Raw genomic sequence first — 11,934 nt, 5'->3', positions numbered from 1 at the left:
CTGAACAAATACAAGATATACCGAAATGAGAACAAATCAATACTATATCATTTAAAAAAAGGTTAGATTGTTTGGTTTTACAGTGAAAGTCGGTGCTAGCGGTAGTGAGACGTCTCCCTTTTCCTATATAAATTTGTAATTATTAATAAATAAAAACCATGTTATAAAATGAATTTTGTTTTATTTTAGAATGTTACACTTTGATTATCATTCACCGTAGTGGTGGTCGTTGCAAAGGTCTAATAGTTGGCGTTGACAAGAGCTGTTGATTCAGCGTTAGCGCGTCAGAACTGTCAAGATGTAAACGATAGACGCCGTCTAACAGTTGTACAAATCTTAAACGATAGCACTATTGGCAACTGTAAAAATCGAATCTGACCATGTGTCAACATAAATCTTACCATTTAATATTAATTCTGACCGATCCGATTTTAATTCTGACCAATTATTATTTATTCTGACCGCTTGTATTCTGACCATTTAATATAAATTCTGACCAAAACCATGGTAAAATTCTGACCCGAAAAATACGAGCCTTAAAGAAATAATTAAGCTAGCTGGCTGTGAAGTTTTGCACCCAATAGCCGCGTCGGTTTGGCAGTCACCTTCCGGGGCATGTGTCAGGTGCATTGTCAGTCGGTGTCCGATTTTACCGGTTTGTGGTGAGTTTACACCTATCTTTATCAAACATCTAGCTTGAATTGTGAATAGTGCTGTCGACTATTGCACGGGAACCCTTGTGGCCATTAGTATCACCCCGCACCCAATTCAATTTGCGATATCTACCTACTATTCAGTGACATCATCAGACTGACGTCTACATATTATTAATTAAGTGACATCATCGCTGACGCCATTGCCCTTCAGGCCCGAGAAGGTAAGCGCGCGGTCGAGATGCACTCATTACTCCGAGTGCATCTCGACCGACCGCATACCGTCAACTCTCGACCGTCCTTTGATGTTCGTGATAGCGGGTTTTATTATTTAATTGTGTTACTAAAGTTTAATTACTTTTTAATTATTTATAATATGTACACGATTCATATCATATAATATGTATATGAGTCATGTACCATATTAAAAAAAATAAAACTGCATTTTTACATTAGTTTTTTGTTGCATTTATAGACTTAAAATGGCCATGAGGGAAGCATTGAGTACTCTAAGAGCACGCCTAATTTCTGTCAAACTTCATCATCTCAACAAGCCCAAGCCGGTTGATACGCCAGCGGCGATTTCGAGGGACGAATGGGAGATGGTCGAGGAGGGCAGCTGTGTATTTGAATTATTTTTCGATGTCGGCTGCCGGGCGTCTGAGGAGGGAGTGACCTCGTTTAAGGACTTGAAGGACGATTCTGTCGTATCCTCTACGGGCGAGTTAATTGTGGACACTCAGAGGTGGTTGCATCGATTCCTGTGCGGCTATCCGTCCTTTAAAATACACATAGACGATGACCAATCCATCGGGAAAGAAGCGTGCGTCGTTCGATCCGGGCTTCAGTTCATGCTGGATTTGTTCAAAGAGAGTTCGACCGAGAAGCTCGACGAGGTCCTGGCATATCTAGAGAGTGAGTCAGTCCCCGGCTTCGATTTCAAAATTAAAATGGCCAAGGAATACACTACATTCACAGTACTCAAAGAAGATGTGCCTAAAGAAGTTCCCCAATCTCATTCATGGTGGTACTGAAATTCGCATTTCAACAAAATAAAAATACAGCTATTTATACCACTAAAGAGAGATGCTTTTATCTCGAACCTATAATTCCATTGTATTGATATTCACTTCTAATGTTATGGAAATAAATTATGGCTTATAAATAGTTTGCGTTTTTATTTACAATATCAATTGATTTTTACAATTAATCCACAAAAACTAGTTAAGCAGGTAAGAACGCTAAATCAAAACTGTGTACGAGTGAAACGATTGGCATAATTATCTCTTCAGACAGAACAGTCTTATGATTTTGAAATTAATCTTGGAATTTCTCCGCTCTTTTTTTGCCAAATTAACAAATTTTACTTTTCGTCATTGATATGTACACATTATATTATATATACAATAACGTTATTGCAAACTTAATTATTCCTCTGTAATGCATCTATGACCTTATTGCATCAATAGAAAAAAGATGATGCAATAGTCTTATGATTCATTGACTTGCAACTGTCGACCAGTTAGGTCGATTCTACATAGAAACTACATACATATCCACTAAGTAAGTAACCAGTAACCACATATTTGTGTAGTAGTGAATGCTAGTAAGGTTAAGGTGATCAGATTTTAACATTGGTCAAGCGGGATACCACAAAAATGCTCTAAAGCAAAAAAAAATTATTATCATAGAACGCAAAATTGTATTGTAATATAGTTTTTAAATTTAAACATGTAAAATTTATAAATATAATATATATATATATATATATATATGTGTATATATATATATATATATATATATATATATATATATACATATACATATACATATACATATACATATACATATATATATATATCCAAAAATCAGGACTAAAACGCTAAAGGACGTGGGACAAATTGTTAAAAACCTTAAGTAAGAGGCAAGTGCAACCAGATTAGGGTTACCATACGGTATCGAAAATGAGGACAAGTCCTCCTTTTTCAATTCAAATATAATTTCTTCCTTTTGAAAATGTTTGTGCGTATAAAAGTAACAAGACCTGCCACCTTACATACTGAAGATTTTTTAATCCATATTCGGAAGCAGGGACGGTTCGTCTTTAGGGGCCACAGGAGCCGGGTCCCACAAGTATTTGAAATCAATTATTCGAAATAATTTACAATTGTAAATATGCAATTTTTTAATTAACAGTCATCATTTAATCAGTTATTTACGTAAGCGCAATAATTTAATATGAGAGCATCGGTGACCGGTACGGCGCGGCATTCGTATCGTGTATTATCGCTGCTATGGTCAGTAATCTCTGGCCCCCAGCCTCAGTACATTTTTTAATATGTAATTGTGTGGATAACTACGTATGGAAAAGTTGAAATCATATAATTATACTAGCACATGCATATTTGGACTTTACTAGTGAAAATATGACTTCACTAAAAAATACACATTCTTGTAAATAAATAACTGTAAGTATGTAAATCCTTCTTCCAGATAAATCATATTTTCCCTGGTAAAAATAGTATATATATCTACCTATGGAGGATACCTATATATGGGGGATCTGATGGTTAATACTTACTTGTAGGTATTCATTATATCTGATTGACTTACTCAGTAGGTAAAGATTTAGGCGTATGCCTGTCTGGTTACAATGGAAGATTTATTAAATAAAAATAAAAAATACTTGCGAGATTGATGATTCTGCCTCTCCCCCTAAAACTGAAATTTTTTCATATATGAAAATATTTATTTGTCAGCGTTACAAAATCTTCCTTAGAATATTAGGTATTTTATTAAAATATTCGTTGATACCAACTACACATTATTTTATTGTCGTTGCCATGGTGCATTAGATTAAAAAAAACATTTTATATGAAATAAAATTAGAAGAAAATGATCGAACAGTATATTTCTCCTTTATTTTACATGAATATATAACAAATCACACTAAATACTCAATATTTACAATTATAACCATCTTGTTTAAATATATTATGTGCATTTGTAATCGTTGATAAAGTTTTTTGATCAGTACATTCAATTACAACGGGTTTACAGTAACAATTTACACCGAAAACTTACATCCATTCAAAAACACTGGATGAATAATTATTACAATTGATGTGAACCATAATAAATTTTGTGACTTCAAATAATTATTTGTCAGTGTTGGTACTAATACTAGTTTCAATTATAATTTACGGGTTCATCGCAAAGTGGTACATATAATAAATATCACACTGTGGATAATTTTATATTGGGGTACAATTGTATCTATCTATAATATTTATATATAATACATATACATACATATATGTTAAAATGTATACACAGAGCTGATATTTATATTATTATTTATAAACCGTATAGCTCTGTAGATACATAATTGTAAGCATTAAAATGTATTATATCATATTGGATGCTGACGAGATAATAATAAATTAATTTTTGAAAATAGTATTTTATAAAAATATTGAACCATTTTTTAATACGTATATTGGAAGACCTTCAAAATTATTTCAAAATACTTGTGAAATAAAAAGTATAACATTCAATAACATTTGTTTTGGTAGTATATCTTCAACTAAATAAGAAGATACATAATGTTTTATTGTAATTTTTGCGAGCATCCAATATAATAATAACTTTAGATGTTATATTTAGTAATTCACTCTTTACAAAGTAAATTAAGGGCATAATGCAACATGTTTATATTATGAAAAGGAAAACATTTTTATAAAATGCTATGCCACCAACGTTATATTATATATGTATGTATTATATTATAATAATCCTTAAATATATGATAAATGACATCGATGTATAATTGAAAATAATAAAGATGCATTTAGGGTAACATATTGCAAAGAGTTACAATAATTGACAAAACATTAATTTTTCTTTAATTGACTATGACGTAAAATAAAAAATATTGACTTCAAGTTTCTCCGTTCCAATATAATTATAAATACATATATTATATTTATAAATATAATTTCAATTTGCTAATATTTATTTTTATAATTGCAAAATTAAAGCGAAACGAACCTTTTTGTAACGATTATAATTATCAAATTATCTTTCACGTACATATAATGATAATAAAAATCATTATTGTATTAATCATAAGATCACTTTTACGCAATTTACCGACATGGTATTATTAATTTGTAAAGTAACATCTCTAAAATAAAATATTGTGTTTGCTCGTCGTCAATTCATTCAACAGCACCGAATCAGGCCAAATAAATGTACCGACTGCAAATATCTCTCCGACCTGGACCACAATCTCTCAGCTTCCGTTATTTTTAAACATTTTCTTACACCTCATTTGCATGATCAATTATTATATATACATTACAACATTTCAATCGATCACTATTATATTTTTTTTCATCTACTCATCATAAGACTATAATAATTATAGTTGTGTGATTGTTAAGCTAACATTTCTCTGATATATTTTTTTTATATAATCACTCAAAAACCATCTAAAGGTATATAATTTTATGTACATCTATATACTTCGAACATGCATTCATATTCTTCCTTCTATACCATCAAAATTATAATATAACAGATTATACGTTGACATTATGTAGAAGCATACAGACATACGTGTAAATATAATGATATAGAATTATATAAATAGCAAAGATTTATATTTATAATGAAGAAAGATATCAATAGTTTTTTTAATAACGATATTAATAGAGAAACCATATTACTAAAGCAACAACTTTGCTAGTATATAGCTAGCTTCAAAACTATCGTGTTAACAATATTTATTTTAGCAAATGTTATAGTTTTTAATACATATAATTTGATAACAAGATGATGGTTTGCCCGTAGATATTATAGGCACAAAATAATAACTAAATAATATATCAAGAATGCTAAGATTATGTACCATCAGTTTTTTATATAATAAATAACACAATATTTTATAAATATATATATGTATATAATTTATAAATAAAGTTTAACAAAGTATACACAGCATAAAAGATTGATAAAGCCATAAATATTAAGGCTCTATTTATTGTCATTCAAATTATTTACAAATGGAAACATTTTCTTTGACACATATTGATCGAGATAGTTAAGATGGAAGATTCAGTTTGATAATGTTAATAGCTCGAATTAAAGCAACTTTAATAAACAATAACTATGAATCATGATGCAAAAAATAAAAATTTATTGTGCATTTTTAAGAATACAATCTAAAACTATACGACTATACTCTTTCGTTACATTGTAAAATGTAAAGTATCAAAACTATTGAGTAAAATTATTGTTGGTTGATTAAGTCCGTGTCATTCGTTTATAATTGTTTATTTTTATACATCGAATCAATCGAGACGGCAACGATAATTGTTTGGTTACTACTCGATGTTTACATTCACAAATTGACATTGTTCTAATTGATTTTTATTGCCGATGATTATTACGTAATCAGACTTAATTCGTAGCAAATTTAGGCTGGTCATCTTTAAATTTATTACAACGATTATTACACTAACGGCAGGTTACGATACACTTCTCAGGAAAACATCTATACGATGACAATGTTCACAATCTTTAAAAGATAATAATTGTTTTAAACATTTCTATATAGGTATGTATATATATATAATTGATGAGCTGTGGTCATAGCGTAACAATTTATAATACATATTACATACACAATCAAATATAAAAATCATACTATATGTATATTAAAAGATGACCATTTTAAAACAATAGATGTAACGTTGACATGATTTTGTATAAAACTACAAATAAACTACAAATATTAATAAAAAAATAGAAACAATGAGATTCATAAAGCGTCGTCATCTAATTTCAACACTTTATTAAAACTATTATAATATACTCTACAACAAATAAATCTGTAAGTGTATCAATAGATTTTTGTATGTAATAATATATTTTGTCTATAAAAAATCTAGTTTTTTATAATATAATATTCATTCAACGAAAAGCAAAGCTTTCTTATTTAATCATGTTTTAATATCAACAACAATGATCAATCTCATTGATACATAATATACAAAATAATGTAATCATATACATGAATTGTTATAGTGATTCAATTTTTAATACACGCTTAAACATTCCGGTGGATTCAATTGACCGAAGACGTTCAATTCATACAGAGAAGCGAACGTTATGAATATGAGATACCATACCATCAGTATTATACCGTATTTTCTGTCCAGTTTCCAGCCATTCAAATGAGTTGCCAGTATGAAGAATATCACCGTGCTCAACAAAGACAAAGTTGAATAGGTCAAACCTGTAAATGAAAAAGGCACGTGTTAATTTGTGTCATATCAATTGAGAACATATTATTTAATTTACTATACCTTTGCTTATTACGTTTACGTGCGAGCCTGGTTTGATAATTGCAGTTTGGATAAACCAAGGTAGACCGAGACAAATGAGGATATCAAATACGTTGGATCCTATAGCGTTTGACACTGCCATATCACCATAACTGAAATATTAAAATCAAAATTAAGTTAACAAATTTATTTAAGATCTGTAACGATAATCAACGGTAACACTGCACAATATTAACACTCTATTCCAGCCTACAAGTGAGTAAAACTGAAGTCATCATACTGGGTACATTTAATTGAAACAGTTTGAAAAGTGGCCAACAGTTAGCAGAACGAATCAGGCATAACAGTAGCTTGAAATATACGCCATACTTGCAACATGTATGTGGAGCAGCGTTGTCAATCGTTTATTTCATTAGTAAAGTGATGAAATCGATTGAAAGTTCAGTATTGTGATGCATGTCTATCACTCCCATCAAGTGTATGAGTGAACTAGAAGGTTCCAGCAGTTTTGTTGCAGACTCTTCTTGACTAGGTCAGGTAACTAGTAAATAATTATGTGATCAGAAAAACCAAAACCAATTACTGAAGAAAATTTGTTGCCGAGATGCTTAACAGAGCAGTTGTTTCACTGTCAGGCATCGTGGATAGAAATGACATTCTCCGTACTCGCCCTTGGTGATTTTCACATGTCTGAACCATGTAAGAAGTGTTGAGACAACAAAGGTTCAGGTCTGACGAAGATGTGTTTTAGGCTGTACTTATTCAAAACATATTTTTCTAGAGAAGCAGTTTTCAACTTGTCTTCCACGGAACACTTCAGTAATACATAAGGCAAGAAGAATTGTTTCAATTATCTATATCTATCATCAAATTCATACAAAATAATTTCAGTTTGAATAATTACCCTTCTTTAATCACAGCAATACTGCTAAGAGCATCAGGGACAGATACACCAGCAGCCACAAACGTGAGCCCCATTACCGTATCAGGAATTCCAAGTGTGCTTCCTAAAATTGTCATCATAAATAATATTGCACACTATTGTTTAATTAAACTAAATCTATATAATTACCAATAATTGTGATCATCCACACCATGAAGTATGAATAGAACGATATCCAGATCATTGAAATAAGGAAGGTAAACGGGTACCAGTTACGGTATTTTTCAGATCTGCAATCGGGCATCGTCAGACGGCACATGTAATGGATTGGATAGACAATGTACCAGAATGAAAGTCTAATAATATCTGTAATAAAAAATGTATGTTTATAATACGTAATAATCAGGGTTATATGAATCATAAAAATATAATGATTTACTAGCGTCAATAGGTTTTTCCAACGGATTCACTGCGCCGTCTGCTTTGCATTCCTTGGGCTTGTAATAGTTTTGATTTGGGATTCCAGTCTACAATCATATTTTTTTATAGAAATACACTTTTAACGATATATCGATTAATAATAATCATATTCACAGCTTGTATTGTCAGTTGAGCTTGTTGAACCGGAGTTTGTCCTCCAGATTTCATCGGTTCAGATGCATTTCTAGCTGTAGACATTGAATTTTCCGTGGGCTGTTGGTCCCAATCTGAATTAGGATCCCATACTGGTGCCTAAATTATATATTTTTCATTATACATTCAACAATACATACAATGCAAATCGATGAATACCTGCGAAACAGTTTGCGACTGATCACTCCAAGCGTTATTTGGGTTCCACTGGTCAGTATTGTAATATGCTTCGTTATCATACCCGGTATTGGTATTGTAACCTAATTAATTAAAATCATTAATGGCTGTATCGTTATTTTTACTTATATATGATGAAATATTTCTTACCAACTGTATTCATCTGATTCATGGCAGCGTTTTCATCCATGGCTTTATCCGTGCTGAGACTACTTTCAGCTTGTTTGGTGGAAGCAGCTTTAGCATCTGGTACAACGGCTGATCTAAAGATATGTATTTTTGATTAGTTAAACATAAGAGAGTAGAATATTAATTTACATACATTAGAATCGTTATTTTTATGGAATTTTAAATGTAAATAAAATCTTTACTTGTATGTAACTAAAGATGCTTGTTCTTCTTTTGTTGGTAGTTTGATGGGCAACTGAAGCGATAAAGCCCATCTTTCCAATTGTGGGTTGAAATGAAGAGCTATACAGTATACGACATACATGATCATCATCATCAAAGACTCCGGCCTGCAAATCAGTAATATTTTGTAAGTATATTTAATAAAAGTGATACCATAACATTTAATATAACCTTACCAACTGATTATCTCATTTGAAATGGTGAAAAGCATCATTAGGATTGCTATGGCATAGAAAAAGCAGTCTCTGCAGAGAGGCCACCAGTTAAGATAGCTGACCGTTCCGGAACAAAGCGCACACACCGATATCACAAACATTATATTGAACACAGCAGAACCAATCACACCAGATACGCCTGAAATCATAATGTATCTATTCATATTTACAGTCAACACAAAGATTGAAAATCTTTTAATCTATAAGTAACTATGATATCACCATAATTACTTAGATTACTTACCTATATCATCCTTTGCAAAAAATACTCCGATAATCACAGTGGCTAATTCTGGAGCTGATGATCCAGCTGCCATAAATGTTGCACCAGCAACGTCCGGCGAAAGCTTCAATTCTGAAGTTCGATTTATATTGAAGTAAGTTTATTAGTATAGTACTATAACATATGTGTAATAACTAACCTTCACATATCCTGTCTAAGGAACTAACAAAGTAATCATCACACACAATGGCTAGACCGAGGAAAGTGAATATTGCAACGAGCAGGTGTATCACGAGACCTCCATGTTTTCTTGCAAATGGACCCATCAAAGGTCTTGGAAACTGAAAGCATTAAGAATAATCATTATTAATGTAATAGTAAAGATAGAAATATAAATATTGTATAGCATGCAACTAAATTTTAGAAGTTTTTACTGTATTGAGAAAAATCTTGTATTTTTTAGAAATGATCTGTGGCGTCGATATTACACCCAAATCAAGTGTTTATTTTATGTTGTACCATAATAAAAAAAATGTACACAAACATTACATAATATACAAATCCGAATTAGGCAAACTAGACCTAGGTCCTCCAGCGGAGAGAAATAATCACAACAATTTGATCTCTAAATAACGCAAATTATCTTGGTCTTTTAAAACTAGAGGAAAAATTGATCCCTTTATACATGCTCATATCGATCAGTATGGAAATTTGGAACGCTCGGTAATGAGCATTCCCGCTGTGACGTGAATTTTTGACTTCTGAGAAGTGATAATTGTTGCTTGCGCTTTCCTAATAGTTAAAATTCAGTTTAGATATGCTTCGTTCGATTCTCACTTATTAAAAATCGTAATATTGTTAATAAAAATCTTAATATGATAATCGAGCGTTTCTACTGCGACGGCACGATTTTATTGCTTTTGACATGAATTCTAAACACGGTACCCCCTTGAATTTGGCCAGAAAAATGTATGCCATCGCTGAAAAACGATCAAACATGCCAAAAAACGATCGCTGACTTGACAACTTTTGCCCCTCCCCCCTAAAAAAGCTGAAATGACGTCTCTGCACCTCAGACAATATAAAATGTAAAATATATTTTTTAAATTAATATTAAACCTAAAATATTATTTTCTAAAGTTCTTTTACGCGTTTAAAAAAAATATAATTGTCGGTTATTGCATAAGTTTCCAACATTGTTAATTAAAAGCTTTAATATATTTATGCAATCTTTTAATCACGACATACTGTATTTAGCAATAACATCTTATGTCGTTTAGTATTTTATTATTATTAATATTGATTTAATTATTTTTATTACTATTATATTTAACACTCGTAAAAATAGGGGGCGGGGAGGGGCCTCACAAATAGAATAGCTTAGAGCCTCTGATAATACACTTTAAATTGCAAATATCGAAGCGCAGCTACAACATACTAACACATTGTAGAAAACCGCGTCAGCAAATGTATTCCGCCGCCTAACATTCAATAAATTCCGAAGCGCAGCTGCAACATAAAAAACCCAGATATTTTTATAAATAAAGTTTACCCCTCTTGATGTCATGTAATTTAGGACCAACGGTAGAATTGAGCACATTCTTCAGTTAAATCGTTTATGTTCTAATCAGTTGCATAGTAGATAGTAAAATGTGTTTTACGAAATCCATGACATTTTTTTATTTCTCTTAGAAATGAACAGGATAGAAGAGGAGATTTCTTCTCCTTAATAACTATAGATATATTGCGTATATAAAACTAGATTATGGGTCGGAGTCTGGTCTTGGTTAAAGAAAAATACATTCATCTTTAAATTTGTTTAAGATTCAAGCAGTTACTTAAAATGCAGATAAATTGTTAAATTATAATTTTTGTTTCATTTCTTTAGCTTGTTTAGTTGGCTGTCCAACCATTATCTGTTTTATGGTTGTTGTACAACTAATCGACTACCATCGTGTTTAGCATTTATTTATTGATCGTAAATTACCTGTTCTATTGCTGGAGCTGTGCAGTTTAATCTTCTCGGTCTCCACGTTGGATGAGCACTTGAGCTCGGCGTCGTGGAGCCTGGCACTGTAGATGATATCCATTCTTCGTTCTGTAAAATTTGATATTACATTAAGAAAATGTTAATAATTATAATTGTTTTTACTAGGAATATGTCGTTATGCCTTGTCTGTCGTTTCAATGGTTGAAAATTCAAGTTGACTTCCTGGTGTGATGGGCGATTCGGAAGGGGTAATTTCGTCCAAACTTTCTGCGCTAGGTGGTAGTTCGCTTGTCTTTTGCGAATAAACATGCAGAATCGAATATAACAAGAAGAATATCCCGGCTGATGTAAACTTATGCCGACGTAGTCTCTTCATAATCTGTTGAAAAAATAAAAATA

General features: G+C 31.5%; 1 protein-coding gene and 2 long non-coding RNA genes across 6 annotated transcripts in view; 2 read left to right on the top strand and 1 right to left on the bottom strand.

The window, feature by feature from the left end:
• Positions 1-603: 603 nt before the first annotated feature.
• On the top strand, positions 604-1,818 carry LOC148228207 (uncharacterized). Its single transcript, XR_015811605.1, has 2 exons — positions 604-662; positions 1,129-1,818. It is a non-coding gene; the product is annotated as an uncharacterized LOC148228207 (long non-coding RNA).
• A 1,729-nt stretch (positions 1,819-3,547) lies between these two features.
• The window catches only part of LOC148228199 (putative sodium/potassium/calcium exchanger CG1090), a 252,929-nt gene continuing 244,542 nt past the window's right edge, over positions 3,548-11,934 (bottom strand). For 2 of the 3 annotated variants that reach the window (XM_088200353.1, XM_088200352.1), the window contains 14 exons: positions 11,717-11,914; positions 11,533-11,643; positions 9,745-9,886; positions 9,567-9,677; positions 9,284-9,461; positions 9,068-9,214; positions 8,847-8,959; positions 8,679-8,779; positions 8,481-8,618; positions 8,326-8,413; positions 8,076-8,252; positions 7,908-8,010; positions 7,025-7,155; positions 3,548-6,954 (listed from right to left, as the gene is read on the bottom strand). In XM_088200353.1, coding sequence (XP_088056479.1) covers positions 6,755-6,954; positions 7,025-7,155; positions 7,908-8,010; positions 8,076-8,252; positions 8,326-8,413; positions 8,481-8,618; positions 8,679-8,779; positions 8,847-8,959; positions 9,068-9,214; positions 9,284-9,461; positions 9,567-9,677; positions 9,745-9,886; positions 11,533-11,643; positions 11,717-11,911 — 1,935 coding nt within the window. In that variant the 5' untranslated portion in view covers positions 11,912-11,914 and the 3' untranslated portion in view covers positions 3,548-6,754. Of the gene's footprint in view, positions 6,955-7,024; positions 7,156-7,907; positions 8,253-8,325; positions 8,414-8,480; positions 8,619-8,678; positions 8,780-8,846; positions 8,960-9,067; positions 9,215-9,283; positions 9,462-9,566; positions 9,678-9,744; positions 9,887-11,532; positions 11,644-11,716; positions 11,915-11,934 lie in introns of those variants that run through there. The other variant, XR_015811692.1, reaches the window with a different exon arrangement.
• LOC148228206 (uncharacterized) lies at positions 9,098-10,370 on the top strand. Of its 2 annotated transcripts, XR_015811694.1 has the most exons (5): positions 9,098-9,234; positions 9,316-9,474; positions 9,558-9,699; positions 9,765-9,916; positions 10,009-10,370. It is a non-coding gene; the product is annotated as an uncharacterized LOC148228206 (long non-coding RNA). The 2 variants fall into 2 exon arrangements; XR_015811693.1 differs by lacking the exon at positions 10,009-10,370 and having other exon boundaries at positions 9,316-9,699; positions 9,765-9,963.

The sequence above is a fragment of the Plectrocnemia conspersa genome, unplaced genomic scaffold (assembly GCF_051122295.1).
Source record: "Plectrocnemia conspersa isolate PC_06_02 unplaced genomic scaffold, ASM5112229v1 ptg000012l, whole genome shotgun sequence".
Lineage (NCBI taxonomy): Eukaryota > Metazoa > Arthropoda > Insecta > Trichoptera > Polycentropodidae > Plectrocnemia > Plectrocnemia conspersa.
This window is presented reverse-complemented; position numbering and strand designations above follow the sequence as displayed.